The 22004-nt window shown below is 40.5% G+C and overlaps 1 protein-coding gene across 6 annotated transcripts in view; it reads right to left on the reverse strand.

Moving 5' to 3' along the window:
* daam2 (dishevelled associated activator of morphogenesis 2) overlaps positions 1 to 22004 on the reverse strand; it is an 80779-nt gene that overhangs the window by 18942 nt on the left and 39833 nt on the right. For 2 of the 6 annotated variants that reach the window (XM_005746484.1, XM_005746482.1), the window contains exons 5-15: positions 17886 to 17980; positions 7770 to 8103; positions 7036 to 7146; positions 6367 to 6470; positions 5888 to 5954; positions 5676 to 5793; positions 5407 to 5545; positions 2743 to 2801; positions 2439 to 2623; positions 2029 to 2331; positions 1085 to 1192 (exon numbers count right to left, since the gene is read on the reverse strand). In XM_005746484.1, the coding sequence (XP_005746541.1) occupies positions 1085 to 1192; positions 2029 to 2331; positions 2439 to 2623; positions 2743 to 2801; positions 5407 to 5545; positions 5676 to 5793; positions 5888 to 5954; positions 6367 to 6470; positions 7036 to 7146; positions 7770 to 8103; positions 17886 to 17980 (1623 nt within the window). Of the gene's footprint in view, positions 1 to 1084; positions 1193 to 2028; positions 2335 to 2438; positions 2624 to 2742; positions 2802 to 3270; positions 3295 to 5406; positions 5546 to 5675; positions 5794 to 5887; positions 5955 to 6366; positions 6471 to 7035; positions 7147 to 7769; positions 8104 to 17885; positions 17981 to 22004 lie in introns of all 6 variants that reach the window. The other 4 variants (XM_005746483.1, XM_005746480.1, XM_013914234.1 and 1 more) reach the window with 3 other exon arrangements.

Consider the following 22004-nt stretch of genomic DNA (forward strand, 5'->3'; position numbering starts at 1 on the left):
CATCTGCCCTGACGTGGAAAAACACAACCATGAAAAATGACTGCGGTAACTAATCCTACCGAGGGCAAATGTAAACAAAAGCCCATTTTTAAAGTAGAAGGACCAGTGACAAGCTTAAAATAAGTAATTATGCCATGAATAAACACTGCAATACTGTCCAGCTGAATCAAATCTAGCCAAATGGAATCGAGTTGTCAAAGCCAGGAAGATGTTGGGTTTTATGTGGCTACGTCCATAGAGATCTGAATTTAACCGTTGGCCTGTGCCAATAAAAACCTGCTCTGTATAAATAAATACCCACAGTAAATCACTGTCAGAAACAACCTCAAGTGACCCATTCCTCTTTAATAAAAGCCTGCAAAGAGAGGATGGGCTTAAGGCTGTCAGAAGGCTTTTAAGCGACACTGTAAAATACATTACAAAGGAATTCAACAATTTTAATGCTTCAAAAGAGACTTTGCATTGAGCCAACTAATTAGAGCAAATTAACATTCCACTTAAACATATTTAAATCTGTGTAATATATCAGTTGGTGTAATTCCACCCAATATTACCACATGACAAGTGGTGTGCAATTAGTTTGTGGCACAGAGGGGTGTAATTGCGCCGCACTGTATGGTGTTGCCACCAAGACAATTATCCTATTAGTTAGTGCCATGATTTAGTGAATGCCCTCTTTATTTTAGCTTTGGTAAAAAGTTTCCTGTATCGTGACTCCTCGTGACTTCAGCGGTTTCCTACATGTCGCCCTGATTCATGAGCCCATGAAGAACCAGTCAAGGTCTCACACAAATGCTCTGCAGACACTAGTGCAAAGCAGCAGCTCTGTGGCATCTCTACAATAAGGCATTCAGCAGTGAACAGCTGCTCATGTTAGCCCGGAGCTGGACCTTGGCGCTCTCAAGAGTTCCTTTTTACACAACCCACCCTTTAGCCTGTCACACACACTTTCAGTAATACACACAGTTCAAGAATCTAGGCCAATATGGTACTCCACACACACAAAACAATTGCTTATACGCACACACTCTCACACTCACTTCCAAGTCATAAAACTACAAGCCACTTCCAAACAAATCCAAACCTGTTGTCTCTGATATGCTGAAAACATCTTCTCTATGTCTTTCAGGTCGAGGATCTTGAAAGCTCTCAGATCATCAATGTCGCTCCAGATGGTGCCATTGACCATGTTCTAAAAACAGGGTGGAGTGACATAAGAGGTTCATGCGTATACACTGATTCATTCACAACTGCTCATTTTAAAACTGTTACAGTTCAAAATATGAGGTCAGCATATGTACAAACAATCCCCATGCGCCAAAATTTTCAGGCTTCAGACTGCTCTAAACACTCCACTTCAGGATGTTTTTTCATCCTCTCCTCTGTGGGATGTCACAGAGTGGGGACATCCTTACATGGTTGCTGAGGCAGACAGCTTAGACTGTGAGCACAGAAGCTGAGTGAAGTGGTAGATGGGACCTAGAATATGATGAACTGATGCTCAACTGAAAGGAAGATGCAGTGTTACATAAAACAGGAGAAAAGAAAACCTCTGAGGCTGAAAAAGCAAATGTAGAAGTTCCAAAAAATACATTTCCACAAAGCAGATATGCAAGTTACCAGAACGCTAAAGTTGAGGCTTCAAAATGAGACTCCATCTTTCCATCTTTTATATACAGTCTATGCCCAGAAGAGTCCAAAAATGATAATGTAGACAGCGAAAGCAGAATACGTCCACTTTAAGTGCTGATTTGAGTTTTATTATAATTCATATCCACTTCATATTTATTTTTGTTATTTCAGAGTAGTAGAAGTAATACTAGAAGTACTAAAGAGGAAAATTTTCTTATTTTGACAACAATATACAGACATATATATGTCAGAAAATTAATGGCCGGGCATGTTCACCTTTTATACACAAACGATAGTTCAACCCTTTTATGTTAATGCGCTTACATTTTGGGAAAACCATGGCTTGAATGACCCCCACCCTTTAGTTTAACAATGCAGTTTTCCATGTTCACTTACCTCTCCTAGTTTGGCCCAGTTGAATGACTTCAAAGGATGTGAAGGCTGAGGGATGGACTTGGAGTGCATGCTGCTCATCGAGTTAAACGATGAGGGAATGGGAGGAGGCGGAGCTCCAAAAATAGGTGGGGCTCCTGGTGGAGGAGGTGGTGCCCCAGGTGGAGGAGGTGGAGGTGGGGGAGGCGGGCAACTGAATGGTAGAGGAGGTGGGGGTGGAGGAAAGCCGCATGTCATAGGTAGTGGAGGCGGAGGCATAGGGCCACCAGGAGGAGGAGGGGGAGGTGGGAAGGATACATTTCCGCCCTGCTGGAGGTCAAATGAAAGATCAGTTACTAAATAAACCGTAAAAAAGGGATTACAAATTACTTTAAATTGATGAATAAATTAAACATTAAACATTAGCAGCTCACAGCGATGTCATTGATGCGCGACGACAGGTCCAGCACTTGTTCCCGGGCCGAGCGCAGCTCCACACCTTCACGCTGTAGTTTATCCTTCATCTTGTTCAAAGTCTTCATCATGTCCTCTTTTTCCTGCGTTTTGGTCTCACACTCCCGCTCTTTCCGCTCCAGTTTAGCTAGCAGCTCTGCATGCTCTAAAATCAAACAGTGGTGGAGCAATGGGTTGGCACGGTGTTAGCAGATTTGGATAACAGTGAATACAGGCAAGAAGAAAGATAAAACCATGATGGATTCTGGTGAACTTTAGCTTTACCTTTTCTGAATTTCTCTGCTTGTTCTCGCCATTGTTTCACCTCATTTTCATTGACCAACCTGTGAGGCAGACAGACAAGAATAAGCACAGAGAAAGTGGACACTGGTCTGCAAAGAATTCTTGCATATAAGAGGAAACTTCAGTCCAAACATGTCAATACAGGACATTTGAGAAACCCATTGATCAGGGTTACTTCTGCTTTACTTCATCTTTGCGAGAGGGATTGAGATTTATTTCCTGCATTGACCGGTTTGTTGCGGTTTCCTCTTTTAAGCATCGTTATACAGCATTAGTGCTCAAATAAAACCTGTCAGTTATCTGTTATGAGTTCTAACTCCTGGTTCTTGGCTCAGATTGAGGTTATGTTTAGTTTTAAAATTAAGGTTAAAGGAGGTAAGGAATGCGCATTGCCGATTATTGTACATGTAAACAAAAAACACAAATATGAGATATAAGTGTAAGTTAATAAATATATTGTATTTAGTGGGATTTTTTTTTAATTGTAGGAAAAATAGTGGAAAGTGAAACCTTGAGCTCCACTGGTAGGTTTGGCTAGAGTTGAGAGAAAAACATGTTGCATCATCACTACTCACAGAAAAGCTGTTCTTAACAAGGAGCCTAAATACATAAAATATTAGACAATCAATGCACCAAAAATAGGATTGTAATAATAAATAATATAATTAAAAACATAATTATTTTTTAAAAGAAGAAATTTTTTTTTCCATTAATTGCTGTGTTTTGATTTATTTGCGTGAATTTATCAGTTTACCCACTTAAATTTTGTTTTTTGTTTTTTTAAACTTAACTTGTTAAATAATACATTAAGAAAATAGATGTAACTATGATTATATTAAAATACAATAGTTACAATAATTAAAATATTGCTTTCATTTATTTTTCATTATTTTTTATAATCTATTCAACAATTTAAACCAAAAAACAACAGGTAAAGATTTAGATTGTAAATATAAATTGTAATTTATTCATATATTTATTTATTTGGTTTTCATAGTTTTGGAAGTTTTGGATAGTTTTGGCACTTTTGGTCCTCCATAGGCTGGCTGCCACAGAGGACAATAATACCACTGTGATGATGGTTCACACTTAAAGGCATCAATTCACACCAGGAAAGCAAACTGGGCATTAGTCAGTTTCGGGGCCTTTAAAGTGGTCGTGTTTAAGAAGTTGATTACAGAGTCAATACTGCTCTATTTATAGTTGAAGCAATGTTAAAAGGATCCAACTGATTAAAACAAAAAGACACAATCAGTTTTTCTTGACTGGTCAAATAAACATTTTTGCATGACTGTGGAAAAATGTGATTTGTACAAGAGCGTCAATTCTGGGGTCGGGCACACGTGTGAGTATTCAGAGCCGTCGTCATAGTGACCACAGATGATGAATGACTTTGTCTCCCGGCTGTTTTAACAGTTGTTTTAACATGCGCTCCACCATCTGAGCTAACACGGCACTAGTCATACGTTTTTACCCGTTAACCGTCAGGACCTCCTGCGTGCAGCCGATCCGGTAAGGAAATCTCAGCTTATGCACGCTTTTTCCAGGCAACATTTATTTGAAGTGAGTTTATGGAAACAAGAAGAGGCTGGCAGCAAATGTAAAGTGAGGGGAAGGTTTCAACCATTCTGATGCATCTTCAGTTGATAGCAATGGGCATCCAGGCTCAGATGCAGCATCCAAGTTTGCATTCTGATCGCTACTGGAAAGAATTCTGCTCAAGCGTGCTGATTGCACTAACAACAGTGGGTGAATACTTCACCAAGCTACATGTTTTATGGTGCTTTCACCACAAAGACTAAACACATTCATCTGTTATGGTAAGCTTGCTTTTAAAAATAACAAAAATGAGGAGAACTGAAGAGAAGAATGACAGCACCAAGTTACGGCAAAGACAGAGCTCTAAATTCAGTCTGTGTGCACTTGTCATGTACCAAGACCCTGACTTAGCAATGATCATTTGGCTGTGCAAACCTTCTCCTTCCAAGCCATAACACTTCCCCCTTGTCTGCCTCGCTGCACCTGAACATGGCTGACTTGGCCCAACAGCCCTCCTAATGCGATTAGAACAATTTCCTTTTGATCTCTGGCTTCCACTTCCATGCCAGTTCACGCACAGAGCAAGGTTTCCTCCGATTCAGTCCAAGACCCCCTGCTGCCACCTTCACATCACCTCAGCTTCCTGTAAAATTACATTCCCTGCTCCCTTTTACCACGTGCTCCTCTGCAATAGCCTGCAAAACCCTGTGGTTTATTGTATATGTATATGCTCCTCTGTACTAAAACACCATATTCCAGTGTTTATCTCTCCCAATCTTTGATATAGAAGAAACACATGATATCAGGGCTTTGATCTCTGTTGCTAGTGATGCTGATTAAATGCATTAACTACAAGATTTTCTCAGAAAGTTGGAGTGTTTACAGTACTGGGGGATGAGGAGAAGCTTTTGAAAAAGGCATTGAGTGGTTGATTGACTTGAATCATCACTTGCAACAATCATTTCCAACCTTTTCCCAGTGGGCATGAGGTACAAGCAGCCCTGGCAGGGTATCAATCAAGATCCTGTCATATAAATACATTACTATAGTAAAAAGCTTCATTAGCGATCACGTGTCCACTGTTGATCAATGAGAGATTTCACTCACATGCGAATGATGTTCTTTACATTGAAGTTGTCCAGAGGGGAGATATCAGGGTCCTCTCCCTTGTCGTCCTGCATGACGATCTGCTGGAGGATCCGGTCTAAGAGCTGCCAGTGCTGCAGGGTGCCACCACTACGCTTATCTGTTTTTTTAGGGGGGGTTTTCATGAATAAAAAGCTCAATAAGCTCAATATAAAAAGATGAACACTGAAGCAAAGTATAGCCTAGAAATACTTGATGTTTCTTCTCCCCAGGTAAATGTGAGTACTCACAGGGCATCTGCAGACAGTGTTGCAGGATGGAGAGGAGGTGTGGGTAGGAATCAGTGTGGCTCAGCTTCTTCTTGATCAGCTCAAACATGGCACCAGCACTTTTAGTATCTACATGGGTCTGTTGAGTAAACAGAAGGAATCGGTACCACACAGCTGTTTAATTACCTACAATCTAAAAGGAACACACTAATGTCAAACCAGGGAAAACTCACCATATCAAATCTTTTGGCCAGCTCAGAGTCGTCCTCGTTTCGCACCATCTCAAAGAAATCCAAATGCCTAAACAGAGAGATAAAAAATGTTCCTTCATTTGATCCCAAACTTCTGTATTTATTTAATTACCTTTAGAATTTTATTACTTGTTAATAATAACTGCTTGTAAACATTCGGGGACAATGCATTTCTTTGTAGAGTTTCAAATGTTAAAGAGGGCTTACTCTCCTCATTTCCAGCTCCTTATTTCTATTCCTAGACTGTACTAGGGTAGCATGATTCACTATATCTGATTTGGTCTTGATTGAATCTCCCGTCTATTATCTTAATCAAGCATATAAACATATAAACCCTGTTTGAGACAACAGTACCGCAGTAATACTCCATTTTAGGAAAATTAAATGAAAAGGGTGGGATGTTTTGTTATTTTTAAAAACACATCAAAGATTTAGTTTCCATTTCTTCATCAGTGACTCACCTATCCAAAGTGGCGTTTTCGTGCTCTCTGAGCTTTTCGATGACCGGCTGTATGCCCAACATCAGGAACTCGTACCTTAGATGGAGGCGAAACTCCAGGTTGTCCTGAACATAAAGGATCAAACAATAAGAGAGGACATGAAGCTGTAATAAATCCATATGTCATATTTAATGGGACATCAGATACCTCAGAATCTAAAAAGTGTTGCATGTATCTTGGTATATATCATCTTTAAGCAGCATTTTAGCATAATTACAAAAAGAATACTTTGATTCCAAAACCCACTGCTATATCTAAAATTCTCTAACAGGTCCTGTCTTTTATTTTTGTTTACTCGGTACAAAATCTTTAACTAAAAAGTCAACAGTTCTTAGAGGAAAACACCATCTATGTTGTTCATGATGATCCACAAACAAAAGCCATGCCACTGCATCTATAGTCAAAGCATGGCTGCACTTTATCGTATATTTCACTCAATTTACCTTTAAGCTCAGAATGAAACAAACTTTATTATTTGTGAACCATAAAAAACAAACAGCCTCTCCTGATGCTTTAGTGACTATTCTTACAAGTATTTAAGAAATCTCTTTCCATGAGAGTTACACTCATTAAGTTTTGTATACAGTTATTTAGAGTGTGTTTAACAGGCATGAGGCTGTGAATGCAGACCTCTCCAGCCCCAGCGTTGAGCACGGCGTTAATGAAAGACATGATGGCGGTCTTTAAGTTGACCTCGTCTCTGTAGCGTCCTGTACTTTTGTCCAGCTCATTCAGCAGCGTCTGGAAGATCAGAGGAGACGGCAAAGTTAGTCAGCAAGTGCGTTTGATCGGAGAAAAAAAAAAGAAATTAATTGGATAGTAATTTCAATCTATATTTAATTTAACAGGCAAGCAGCACAGGGCTGCTGTTCTTAGTTCTTGCCCCCTTCTTTGCCTCTTAAACTGACCTTTGGCACTCTTTAGTATCTTAATCATAATTCAAAGAAACATTAAAAGCCCTCGTAAGTTTGAATCACTCAGCTCCTGTGGTGTTAGCTTAGCCAAGGTGGCATGATTTACCGCACACCCCAGGGGATGTATGAGATGTGGTTTGTTGATTCAGTCCTGCTAGTCACTAAAGCACTACACATACTGTGACCTCCATAACTTAAGATGTCCTCACCCGCCTTTAATAACGCACGTGTGTTGACGTAACCCAAGGCCAGCCGTCTGAGGCACAATTCTCCAACTTATCAAAATGACCGCAGCTTGATTTATTTTAGCATTACCCAGAAATATTTGTCTGCCTTTACCCATAATCTATGTCTGCCTCACACTGTCAGCAAAGGCTCCTCAAGCCTGAATGTGCCACGTGACATGGCCCTGCGTTAACCTCAGATACTAACAAAAGAAGCTTCTCTTACCTGGAAGCGAGTCCTCTCAGCAGCATATTTCTGGTAATGTGCCATGGCTTGAAGCACCTTCTTGTGTCCATCTGGCACCAGGCACACCGCCCCAAGAATCTCCAGTACTGCCACTTTGGTCTTGAAGTTCTCTGTCCGGAGGCTCTGTGAGATGGTATTGATGCTCTGCGGGTGGGCCAGGACATGCGCACGGCCCTGCGAGTTGTTCATCAGCGCCTTGATGCACCCGATGACGGAGGTGTGGACGCGGCTCTCCGACGTCTCGTAGTCCATGCTGCGCAGGAAGTTGAGGAGGCAGGTGAGGCCGTCCAGCTCGATGAAACGCGTAACAAACCTAATGGAGGACAGGAGGAAAAGCGCAGGGTAAAGACTGAGCCAGTGTGCTAGTTTACAACCAACGCACAATATAAAGACAAAGGTTCATACTAAAACTGTAACCTAACCCATATTTTAACAACACAGTGAAATTCTGCTTCCATAGTTCCCGGTGATACACTGGGCCTTTCTCCTCCAGACCCCTTCCCATGCCTTCTCTCCTGCAGTTTGTGTTTTTGCCTTCTGTTTGTTAATCACAGTTTTCCTGTGCTCCACTTTTCTCTCTTCTTTTTTAAAGCAAACTCAAGTCTTGCTCACAGGGGATCATATCTTTTGTTTTTCTTCTCCCTCTAGTGTAGCCATAGAATATAAAACTCTGTTAGAGGTCAGTAGTGGTGAACTGGCACTGGACAAATATAATGAAAGTGAAAGTGTGATGAAAAAAGTTGGGGATTCACTATGGACATCCATCTTTTTGGACTTCACTTTAACATTTATCTCATTTGAAGGAAAAAAAATCCTCAATTTTGACACATCTCTCCTGCTGACCATCAAGTGGCTGAACTAATTAGAGAGCAGTGAGCTATTGACCTCTGTGGATGAGAAGCAGACTGGTTGAGTGGCAGGCAGGACATGTAAACAGTGAGGGATGTCACATCCAGCGAGCACAGTGGGGGCTGGACTGTAAATGACCTTCCCACTCGCTAAGATTCCTGATAGGCCTCATAAATTACTTCAAACAAACAAGGGATTGTAAGGAGAAAAGAAAGGGGAGAGGAAGAGGAAAGAAGCATGGAGTCAAGAAGACAAAGGGACAGAGAGGAAAGAGCGAGAGTCTGACAAGAGGGTGCTGAGATTTATTACCATTCATTGTAGCAAATACATTGTTTTGACGCTTTTAGAAGTATGCAGACCATTCCCCTCCCACTGCTGTCTTGGCACAAAAGAAATGTGAAAAAATATAATGCAGAAAAATCTATTTATTATCCTTTATGACGAGGCCAGAGCTCTTCCTCTGCTCACACATGATTAATCCCAGATTTCCAGCAGATGCACTCACAGAAACTCAACCTGGCACGTCCAGTAAATCTCTTAAAGAGATATCATCCTCTGATCTCCAGCAGGCTCATACAGTATGCACGCATGCATACAGTCAGCCTCTCTTGGCAATGCATTCAGAACACTCATGCAACCTTTCAGCAGACTTTCCTGTTTGAGCGAAGACGCTGCAGTCTCCACTCAGCACCACGGTGACGAAAAAGAAATCCAACGTATGAGATATGAATTGAGTCAGATGTAGCACAGACAGTGGAAGCAGCGAAGTCAGAACAAAGCCAACTGTTTTAAGTTCCACATTATATCAGTGACAAGCCTTTGGCCGGCCACGCGCCTGTCCACGAACCGAGAGCCCACCTCAGAGAAAGAGCTTTCATAGTGGAAGAGAAATTAAGCTGAACATCGCTGTGATTAATGTATGGAAAGCTGAGGGTGACAGATGTTGTTCTTGGAGTTTGGGTTCAAAAGAGTGGACGAGATTCAAGACTTCGCTCACTGCCAGCTTCACTTCGCTCCCCAGTATGCACCGACATAACCTTTGCAGCATAACCCGATGCCCGTGCGGGCGCTTAAGCAGATACATGTAAAAATATACATGCATGTCTCTTTAAAACATTCAACAGTGACTAATCCTCTGGACCGTTACTAAACCTAGTAAGCTGACATTCAACAATTCTCTCCTCCTCCTCACTTTATTTTCTCTCCAGTGAGCACTTGAATCAATGGATCCCATATCCTCTGACTTTGTAGTCCCCTCTTGTCTTCTCCTCTCAACTGACATTCACGCTCAGCCGACTGGCGCGCACGGGTTTCTGTCCTCCCCCCTTTGCTCTTGGAACAACCGCTGCATACTTCAAAACCCGCAGTGAAAGCTCAACAACTGCATACAATATGAGCACAGGCAGAGCTGCCGAACAATACTGACGCTGAGCCAAACACACACATACACACACAAATAGGTCTTCACACAGATGAAAGAAAGAAAGAAGCAAGAAATAAAACTTGGAACAGAATGAGGCTAAACAAAAGCGACAGAGGAGCAGGAAAAAGTCAAGGCCTGCGATGGTCAAAGGTAAAGTCTCGGATTTAAATTTGAAAAAAGCCCTAAGATATTTGCCTTATCTTACATTATTAAATGAGTTTCAGTGCTGCTATCTTTAAAACAACATTGTAATTTGTATCTGTATTGATCTAAAAAGCATAAAAACCCCTCAGCCAGAGGCAGAGGACGGTGTGGAAGCTAATCCAGATGCTCAAATTTAAATTTCATTCCAACCAAACGTATTTTTCGCTGCAAGACATTCTGCCTTTTTGAACTGTGGATGACCCGTGTGTGGCAGACACTTGGCCGACAGTTCGCTCTCGCCTCAAAGCCTAACCACACAAACTTATCAAAGGCCAACACGTCCACACACACAAACTCAAGTGATCATGTGCCTTTCTAACTCTCGTTTACCCCTCACTTAATCACACGCACACTCACCATCTCCTTCAGACACCCACTCGTCTATATCCAGACGCATTTTCACACGTCATGTTCGACTATAAAAGGTCTCCAAAGACAACGAGAGCCCGGGAGGTTCTCCAGAGGTGCTGATTAAACCGTGACCAAGGTGTCTGCAGGGCTTTTAGGAGAAGTCATACGATAATCAACATTACTCTCATTTTACTCGATGTGGTAAATGAAGGGTTGAGCATAAAACTGTCACATATGTAGATAGAAGTTACAATACAAACCCTATCTGAGGTGCACACCTGTGATTTGTACATATATAGTATATCATGGTTTACTGGTTGTGCGTGCATGTGTATATGTGTGTGACTTTTTCCACACACAAACATTTCTACAAATTATACAGATCAAAGATTCCTTGTACAAAGTCAGTGTGATGTTTCTGATCTGTTCGAAGATTTTTAGTGTATGACTGAGTTCATGTGTCTCACCTCCTGCTAAATCTACCAGGGCACCACAGCAAGCCTACATGAAGCAGGAGTATTTCCAGTTGCGAAAATGTACCTGACTATCTCCTGCTTTATGCCACATGTGAGAAAAGGCAACTGTCTCCTTACACTCAATTCATATGAAGTACAAATCATGTGACCACACCACAGCAGTGTTCGAGGGCGATCAGATAAGATCACTTTTTTTCTAATTCACCCACAGAGTTGAAGCCTTTATTTCCCAACTAATGATGATGTCTCAAATGGCATCATGTGGGGTAATTTAATGGACTAGACCCAGCATTGCCCAGGGGAAAGAAAGGTTTTATACAATACTTACAAACAGGTTTCTAAAAGTAAAATTAGTTGTGTTTCTCTTTAACAGACATTAGCTTTGTATTTGTAGGTCAAAAGAGGGTAATTCAATGGAAACCTAATGGAAATTAACTATAAAGTATAAGTATTAAAGATAATTTATCTCAATTTCAGGACTGGGACCATACCTCATACACTCCTCTTCTGGTTCTCCAGCTATGTATGCTTTCCTGCACTGTAGAAGACTTGTTCTCATTTTCGTGACTCACTCGCCCTCCCTCACGCCCCTTTTTAGTACATGGGGATCGGCCCAGCCCAAGAGCTGCCACCAGTCCTCACTGAGGCATTTCCCAGACCCTAGCCTCACATCCATGCTGATTCCATCTGCTATTATCTTACAAAAAATGCTGTCAAATCTAATTGAGGATGTGGTTTCTGCTTGCAAAAAAGATGATCTCAACTACTTTTTCTTTTTCATGGACATAAAATACTAAAATTTCACTTACCAAAACTAGAGTACAGACTTCTTGCATGGTTTGCTTGTACATTTAACTGGACAGCAAACCATAGCTATATTAAAAATAGGCACTAAGAGCAGAAACGTGTTCAGTTCTCGTCTTTTCATTTTGGCTTTAACCCATGAGGTTGCCGTTTGGGATTAAAGTGAAAGTGAAGTATAACCCCTGTGCTCAACTCCACTTTTTCCCTGCTCTCCATCTGTTCAAACCTGCCTGCATGGTCCACCTGGCCATCACTCGTTTCTTTCCATTTCCTGTTGAACTACTAAGTACCAAAGGGAGAGAAATCAGCGCTCTAAGAGAAGCAAACACTCCATCTGAGACTCTTTGAAGGTGTGAGACTCTACTCCCCCACTAATGTATTTGGTAATATGTGAAAACAGATATAAAGTTCACCCTCTGTTGAGCGGAACCTTTGAGAGATCTGTCGACAAAATGTTTTGAAGGATAATATTTGTATGTGATGGCAGCGAAACATCCAAAGAGCTGTTGACACAAGAGCAGGGTGAAAGGCTGCAGTCGACTCGAGTAAATATTCTTGCTGGAACAGATTTGCAGAAACAATGTCCACAGAGAGCCGCCTTGGGAAGCACTACAGTGCTCTGCTGACATGAGCCTGGGAGTGCAATGCATTGTGGGCCAGAATGGCCTCAGTGACCTCCACGATAACTCAGTTTCCTGTCCTCGTGCAGTTATGTCGCAACGGAAATGACAATGATGGAGGAGGGTCACGTCTTAGAAGCGCAAAGCACGCTCATCAACATGAACATAAACATCAGTGCAGATGTGCAGATGACTCAACAAATCAACAGTGATTATGAAAGTATATCCAACTGCATAGTTAAAATACCACAAGTAAACATTCAAATATTTGGACGCTAACTGGAAATGTACACCAGAATGTGTATATTTCATTTAACTACATAGCTGCAGCAGTTTGTGTTTGCCTATCTACCCTCACATGCCCACTTGAGTTGAGATTCAGCTTTACGTGAGTAAATACACAACCGCAGTGTGATGCTTCAAGCTCCATTTGACAGCTGGTAAACAAAACAATAACTACCGGCATGGACGCGTGATAAGCTGCTAACTCGAGGGGAAGAAATCATTTTCAAAATGCCTCCTTTTTTATGGCTGCTTAGAAATAATCACATTTATATTTGAATGAAGACATCTGGGCCATTAAATTAGTTTCCAACCATCAAAAAAAGGTTTCTGGTAAATGGCAAATTAAGTGCAGCATCACTCACAGGGGAAAGAATATTTCGCCTGTGGTCTCCTCTTACAGGGAGGCATCGATACAGTCCAATTGTTCTGTTATTGAGTGATTTCATTTTTCTTGCACCAGCCTACCAACTTCAGTTTAATAAACACTAAGCCTTTGACATTTTAAGGCATGGACAAACTTATGCATGGGTCGTTTTTTCGTTTAGATTTTGGGTCTCATCTTTCCACTAGTTTGATAGATTAGGTTTTGTGGAATTAAACAAGTCCAAAATTCACATTTAGGAATTTATTTAAGTGCATGTTGTCCAACGGAAATTGGTGCTTAATGAGATCTAGAACGACGTCTAGCAAAAGCCACAAACCTCACCATGCTCTAGCAACCACAACTACTAGACCATCATCTCATACTTCCTCTATTTCCAGCACTTTGATCCCAGAAACCTTGGGTTATTTACATATATTTGTATCTTATAATCAGCTAGTGTGTCTCTAGTAGCTTTCGTCAAAAAAATATACTTCCTTCTTCTGTAGCTACACAACATATTGGTTAATGAGTTTACCACTACTGGTCATTATTGATCATCTATAAAATTTAAGACAGCAGATCAGTTTGATCTCTTTCAGGAACAAGAGACAAACAAGAGATAGAGTCTACACCAACTTCTTACCCATTTAATAAACTCCATCCACTGAACTCTGTGATCTGTAGGCAAGAGACCAAAGATTTTAAGCAGCAGAAGATTTCTGCATTGCATTTTCTTGTAGAAAATCAGTTTGCATGAAGAGCAAAGCAGGGATGGTATTTTCTGAAATGCACTGGATAGTGATCAACTATTGTCTAATGATGAGTTAAGTGATTACTGGCATTTTCAAATTATCTGTCTTGGTAAACAATGACTGGTGCAAAAGCCAGAAATGTTGGCATGGATACCTGCTGGCTGCAACAGAGACCCCGACAAATTGTCTGGTGCCCCAAGAGCCTGAAGTGAGCAGACGAGCTGATGTATTTCCAGACTGTGAAATCAGATTACGGCTGCGGTTAGGCTGAGTTCATTATTAAAACGACAACAGTTTGTTTTGTTGCTCTCAAATTCTGTGGCCTGTAGTATTAAATCCATGTTTGTTGTTCCAGGAACTGAAACTACAGCCAAATCAACCAGGATCAAAAAGATCCTTCCAGATTATTCTGTCCTCTTGAAGTAGCAATGTCAGGAAGAAAGAATGTGCAAATCTTAAAATAACGTTCACACACACAAACAAACACTTGATTGAAACATGTCACCAGCAAAACAGCCTGTGAGTGAAAGTGGGTGGCCTACTGATGATGTGCTCTGCCTGGCACCCTGCATGTCTACAATGTGTTTGACTCCCCTGGCCCTGCAGAGCAGCATGAGTAGCAACAAGGGCACCTCTTCACAACCAGGCCCAGCTGCCTCTCCAAAGTGAAGGAGGGAGGGAGCAAGGCAGCTTCAGGCAGGCATCCAAAGCTGGGCATGAGTCAAAGCCGAATACGCACAGACACCACCATGTCTCACAAGATGAGGCCGTAAAAACTCTATACATTCACGACGGGACAAGGAAATGACACACAGCGCAGGTGAGGCTCTGCTTTATGTATCCCAGACAGCAAAGCACAAAGTCATCATTTCGCTTTAACTGCCCGTTCATCACAAAGCCCACGCTTGGCTGGACATTTCCCTGAACACCCATATTCTGTGCAACACACCTGCTGCCCGCATCGCTGTTCCACTACTTTAAAACATCTGCGTGCTAATGAGCAATAACTCACTCTGTGAACAGCATGGGAGCAGGTGGACTCTGAATAGTGTTGGCAAAGTCACCTTTGATGAGGTAAAATAAGTGAATACAACACTACGAGGAAATGAATAGAGAAAAAGAGACATATAAAAAAAAGCCTTAAACTATAAATTAGGTAAAATAAAAACAGGAGAACGTGGAACTGCACTGGGGTATCAGGTGGGGTGTCACTTGAATATATGTATTTTTAAAAAATCTACATTTATTTTATGTAACATACTATGTGGCAAAGTCACAACAGTTGCCTAGCATAGGAGAAAGGGAGCAAGCAGGGAATCATTTAGGCTACCGCTATCATGGAAAAGTGGACTGAGCAAATTAAAGTGTCAAGTCATAACATTTACCTGGTCTTCTTTTTTCTACTTTGTTGTTCTAATTCTTTCAGGCTGCTTTATGTGTGTAAAAAACAGTTTACGGTAACACCAAGCTAATTACATTCATTAGCTAGTTGTAGCTCGTTTCTAAAAACATCGTAACAGTACAAAAAACCCTCCCCGATGATTAGGCCCAGCAGGGGGTCAGTTTAGACCTGGAATAACTCAGCACCAACAGTGTGGTAATGATGGCAGAGAGATGACAACCTAACTTGGCCTCTCAAGGATTGAGTTGCTCTGCAAGTGCCAAATACTTTGGGATTTGGCCTTTAGAGAAACTATGGTAGTAAAATTGCAGAAGATTAACTGTACTTCCCAAATAAACACTGGGTAAACGTTATCAAGTGTTTGTGAGACTAGATAGCCATCTCACCAAAGTGATGCTTATGTTGAAGTAAATTTAAGTTTACAAGTAGTCGTCCTGCTTTCCTGCTACAATTACAAAATTTTTTTCATCATGTACTGCAAATGCAGTATGAACTGTGCAAACCCCTCCTGAAAACCTACTCCTTTCATAATGCACTGCATCATCTAACCCTTTAAAATTTCTTCCATAAATTAGCCCAAGGCACTAAAATGGCATTTTCACAAATGTGCAAATCCTGTTACCTCAGACTCGGATAAGTATTCCTACTACCCTGAATATGTCAAAGGAGGAAAACTGTGACGATATATTCAGATATGTTGTTTGCCGCAACAGCAGGTAATGGCATAAAGTACATATAGCTCAGCAAGAAGTTTTTCCACTAATTAGGATTTTCTTTCCTGGTTATCAGTGTCTGAAACTGTGTTCAAAGTTCAGTTTCACTGAGCACACAGAGAGCATCGGTAGTCCCCATGTGGGATGAGTGTGAGATCATCAGAGCAGGTTTAGGCTGTAAATCAGCTTTAATGAGCACACTCAAAGCCCATCCCTGTCAGCTACATACAGCTTAGGATGTCTACCACATGAACAGGGCTGATCTTATTTAATTAGCTTTGAAAAAAAGTGTAACTCTGACCTTAAATATATTATAAATCCTTACTTATCCAGAACCTTCGAGCGCACCTTTGCATTCATATTACTTTCTTTTTTGTGTGGTCAGTAAGTAAGAGTTAGAAGTCACAGAGTGTTTACTATATATCTGTATTTGTTCATTCAGCAGCACAACAAATATATTTGTCCTGTTTAGTTGCCAACAAATTATTTCAATCATCACATCACACGTTCAAACCTCAGTGATTTTTATTACCAGAATTTTGCCAGTACCTGCAAATTCCACTAATTACTTAAATATAGCATGTTGTTGTCCATTTTATAAATATATTTTTAATGTTACTGTTTTTTTGTTTTCACATTATGTTAAAAACACCATATTCAGCTACAGTGACTCTTTGAGACTTGCATTTAGTTTGTTTGTTTGCACATAAATACTGATTAGGCTATATGTTAATGACGATAAACAAGAAAAAAAATGTTTAGGACCCATCTGACTTAAGCAGAAGATTTCTTTTAAATACAAAATTAAAACTGCAAATGATAAAACAGTTAGTTGTAATGTTTTACCTGTTCAGCTGCTATCTGTCAACTTACATTAACTAATAAGGAAATACCATAGATTAAATCATTCTTTGTAAACCCCGTTTATCTTGATTTGGTGCCAGCTTACCAGCATAGCTCCACTGTTCCATCTGTGCCTCATAATTAGGATTATATCAGACAGAAAATAGACATTAGACTTATCTAAGCAGCTCAAAGTCAGAGGTCTAGATCTGTTAAAGTTAAATTGGACTGACTTGTTTTATTGAGGCATGATATCATCAATAGTGGGATTTCACTGCTATTGGAACTGACAATAATTTCTGGTATCCTTATAATATTCCAATAAAGATTCACATTCAAGGCCAGAAAGTCTAAAACAGAAAGTTTCAAACGATTTCCTGTCTTCTGTCTAGACCTCTGAGTCTGCTTCTCACCAGCTTTGTTCTGTTTTGGATCCCCACATGTCGGCACATGGAGCAAACACAACCACACACACTTGGCCTACAAATACACCCACACACCCACACAACCCAGACGCGACCCAGACGTGAGAGCTGCCCTGAGTTTTTGTCACTCTGCACATGAGGCCTGTCATTTTATAGCCGTCCTTGAGAACACTCAACAACCCCCATTTTGGGGCAGACCACTGCTTCATAAGAATGGCACGGGCTGATGGACAGCTCCAAAGGAGGTGCTGACTGGGAGACGTAGGCGGTTTGTGTTGGGGGGATGCCCAGTGTCCTTGAATATTTCTTTGTGGTGACGAGTGAGGCCAAAAGCCGCTAATGACCACAGCGTAAATGTGGACGACTGAAAATTTCCTTAATTAATCACTTTTCAGTTTGAAGTAAAGAATAGGCTCATTTAGCATGACAAGAGACAGACTGCGCTGCAGCACGAGATCCATTATTAAATCAGATTACGGTGTGTGGTATAACCTCAACAAGTTAAATTGTAGGAATGGAGCAAAGAGCTCAGCGCTGTGTGCAGCCCAAGGGAAGGTCACATGGAAGAGTTAAGTTTCACTCACCTCATCGGCTGAGTCCGAAGTGCCGTCTTCAGATCTTCCACCACCTTGTTCCTCATTTCCATTTCCTCCTCGTCAAAGGCAAACAAAGTCTGCATCTGCAGATAAGAAGAGAAATGGAGATTTCACTGGAAAAATAACAGATTCATAGAGTTCAATTCCAACTCTACATCAAGTGAGAATGTTACCTGCTGGTAGTAATTTGGTACTTTCCATTTTTAATTAGAGCAGGGCTCCTACAGCCCGAGGAAAGTTGGGTTTAAGACTTTTTTAATGCCGCTCAGAATAAAATTTAAAATCAATTTCACACAAACCAAAAACTGAAGACAAACAACATCAACTGATTGGGGTTGTTTGGTTTTTGTGGTTCAGTCGAATCTCTCGTCCAACAAGCTAATTTATGTAGGCTGTTGATACAGACCAAATGCACGCAACCACATGGCAATTTTGGGAACACTGCACGAGATTTCACTCTCAATTACCATTGTGCATATGTTTTCTGCAAGAAATACACCATGACTTGTATGTTACCTGACATGAGACATTACAACAGAGAAATATGGACTTAAACAACTCAAATTCTTAAAGATGTGGTTCTCCCAACCTTGAATGCAAAGAGCCAATCAACAAAACAAATGACTGATCTTATGTCCTTGAGCTGAAGGCAGTGCATTTCTTTCTGAGGTTTTTAAGACATTTTACTTCTCATGCAAAAGGATTCTTTGGTTCTAAAAGATGATGTGGATGATGAAGTTGGTCTAAGGTGACAACCCCACGAGAGGTTAAATATGTAGGGCTTCTTCAAGAACCTAAAAAAGAAGTCCAGTTGCCTTGAACTCAAGCACCTATTTTGAGGTTCCTGCTCGAAAACGACATGCCCAAAATGAATTAAGTATTTCTCTGCAATTACAAACTCTGTATAAACAATCCTGCTATCAAAATAAAGCTAACACTTGTGAGACTTCATCAGCGTTGTAAATATTACAGCAGATGCTAGTTTGTCAAAGCAGCTGAGGATGGAAAATAGAAAAATACGATTTTTTTTTCCTTGCCTAATTTCTGTTCTTTTTCCTGTATTTTATAGCATATAAAACCTTTGGACATATCCTGCGGTACACAATAAACTCCACAACATCATGAATCAACATATTGACATTATCTGTACAAAGACTGATGCTGCTGAAGTGAAACACAGCAAAGTTACAGAGATTTTAATGAAGGCTTAGCCAGGCATTTTGCAATTTGTTACATTTTGCCACAGTCTGTGAGAGTTGAATTTTCTTAAGTATTGAAGAGCAGAAATGACTCTAAATCTTTATTTACAAGCCTACAAAATGCTTGTTTTTGAATATTTTTGGAAGAATTACCCCCCCCACACACACAGGCATAATGGTCCCTGCGTGAACGCAATTTGCACAGCGAAAATAGTCTTCAGGACTTTTTGATGGCCAATAACTTTGGCTTCTATTGGCCATTTTGCATGACTGACCCTTCTCTTGAATCATTTGAGCCAATAGAATGACAGTAACATCAAGACATTTACAATCACAATTTGCAAGGCGAGAAATACACGTGAAGCAAAATGTACAACACTCTCCGTCATCCAATCACATCTCTGTATCTGGGCAGAAAATCTTATGACAGGAAACAACTCTGAGGCGTTGTGGGAGATGACTGCAATTTTTAAAATGTTTTCCCTCTAAAAGTATGTTTATTTTTTCCCCCCCCCCCACTGCAATTTAGATTTCTACTAGACTTGATCAAAAATATTCAATGCCTCTGTCTCTTCTCAGGGACAATGCTAAGAAAAACTAAAAGAACAAAATTAATCCTACATCTTAACTAGATTAATGAGTAGATGTATTTGCCATCACACTGCAGCTCTGTTCATTGCAAACATTTTCTATATAGTGTCAGTGCTGTGCGAAATTACATGCAGTTTTATTGTACATGCAGTGATTACTGTATATGTATGGTTCTTTATTTTTCCCTTTTAATGTAGATATTTAGATGAAAGCTACTTAATATCTGACTGGAGACATTATGAAGACGGCTCCCATGAGACGAGATGATTCCTAAAAGAACCAGTTTCAGTCAGGCTGCTTTCCTGATCTTGATGATACAAAAAACAAAGGTTCTTTTTTTAAATGTATGTTTCCAATATTTACAAAACTTTCCATTTTATGATCAGAGTGTGTTTTGCCTCTTGCTCTGTGCAATGTTAATTTTTTATGTCTGTTAAAATTTTAAGATCAGATTGATTTAAGATATTTAAAGACTTTAAGGGTTCACGTTATCCACAGACACCGTGTCAGATCTTTTCGGAGCTTATCTTTAACACAAGAATATTAATTGTAATTTGGCAGCAATATGACTGCAACCACACATTTAGTGTCTTTAGTGTGATTATATATGATACTAGGACTAATTGGAACAATCAGAGACTCATTAGCAGACTTATGCTTCTGGCACCACAACTCAAACAGATTGTGTTTAAAGCTACACAACATACCAAAATAAGTTATGCAGACAATCAGCTCTAATCAACCTAAAAAGAATAGTAATAGTGATAATGCATTTCTGCATCACTTCACTGATTTTGTCTGCAGTATCAGAGAGCAGTCATGCTCTCATTAGTCAGTGCCACGGGCCTTCTGCTTAGCATCTCCAGGCTTTTTCCATGGTAGCTCACTACCAAGCACCGAGGCCAAACAGTGCATGTTTCAGCCAGTCACAGTGCTGCCCATTCATTTCCCTCAAAAGATACTTGTTTGCGATTGCTTTCAAACTTTAAACCTTAAAATTTTGGTGCAGCTCGCTCATTCATTTCTAAATAAGTCTTGTCTTGTGATGATCAAGCCACTACAAAAGCAAACAAACAAATAAAACCATCAACCTAAAAGTTAGCTTGATGGTTCAATACCCAGCCCCTGCAGTCTGCAAGTGGTGCTTGCACAAGTGCTTAACCTCAAATCGTCCCAGATGTGTGAGTGTGTGTGAAAGCGTTTAAAAGCGCAGTATAACAAGGTTTGTGGACCTTGGAAAGAGACACTGCTGTTTGGTTCTACTAAGGCAGCTTTTTGTTGCTTTGAGGAGTCATAGACAAATGCCATTGGGCAACTTAGACCAAGGCAAAAATAAAAGACCGGAGGAAGAATAGGTAAATTTGATTTGGGGGTGCACTGTCCCTTTAAAAAGTAACACACAACCTCCCACCCGCCGTTTGTATAATTATTTTATAGACTGCCAACTAGCTACCATGACATATCTAACTGAATCCTGACCCAATGTTTGATTTTCCAACAAGAGCTCAGATCTGTCCAGTGTGCGAGAGTGTTTAATATAGAAACGGTACACTCAAAACATCCATCGTGTCGACTTAGCCTCAAGTACAGATGGTTCAGGAGCCCTGTGCCAAACGCTCTGGCTCCTGTTGCTCTAAATGAGCGTGTTCATAGTCAATGGGAAGTTGGACACAACAAGTGTTGGGCTGAGTGAATGATTGGGTCGTGCTGTGAGCCAGTTCACCGTGTCAGTGAGTCTAGCCAAATGGCTCCTTCCTACATCTGCTATTAGTAAGCTCACCCGTACCTGTGGCCAACATGCACATAAGGATATCATTAGAGCCAGTTGGTAAACCAGCAGACGGTACTTCCCTAAATCCTTATGATGGGAAATGCCCCCCCAGCCAGAACTATGCCTTTAAGCTAGTCATAAGAGCGTCGTTAACAAAGATGAATGCTACTAATCGAAGTCTTAATGTGGGCCATGTGGATCATTGACGCATCAACCAAGAAAAAAAAAAGAAAAGGAACAAAGAGAAGGGATGAGTTTAATCTAAACCAAGACAAACTAAATTTTGTTAACTAAAACAAAATAATTTAGTGAAATCCAGCTGCCATCGTATATTCCACCATCAGAAGATATTTGGAAGGCTTACGTCAAGTTGCATTAAAAGTAAACGTATATGTTTATGTTTCATATCTCGTCAGACTAAAAAAAAATTTTTCTTGTAATTTATCCTAGCCTGCATTTAAGCAGTGAAGTGACTGTTTTTCTTTTAATACCTAACATCAGACGTCAGGGACACTGCACGCTCATATGGTAGCAACTTGTCAGTCA

Source organism: Pundamilia nyererei, unplaced genomic scaffold (assembly GCF_000239375.1).
Source record: "Pundamilia nyererei isolate P.nyererei 1_Seehausen unplaced genomic scaffold, PunNye1.0 scaffold00179, whole genome shotgun sequence".
Taxonomy (NCBI): Eukaryota; Metazoa; Chordata; class Actinopteri; order Cichliformes; family Cichlidae; genus Pundamilia; species Pundamilia nyererei.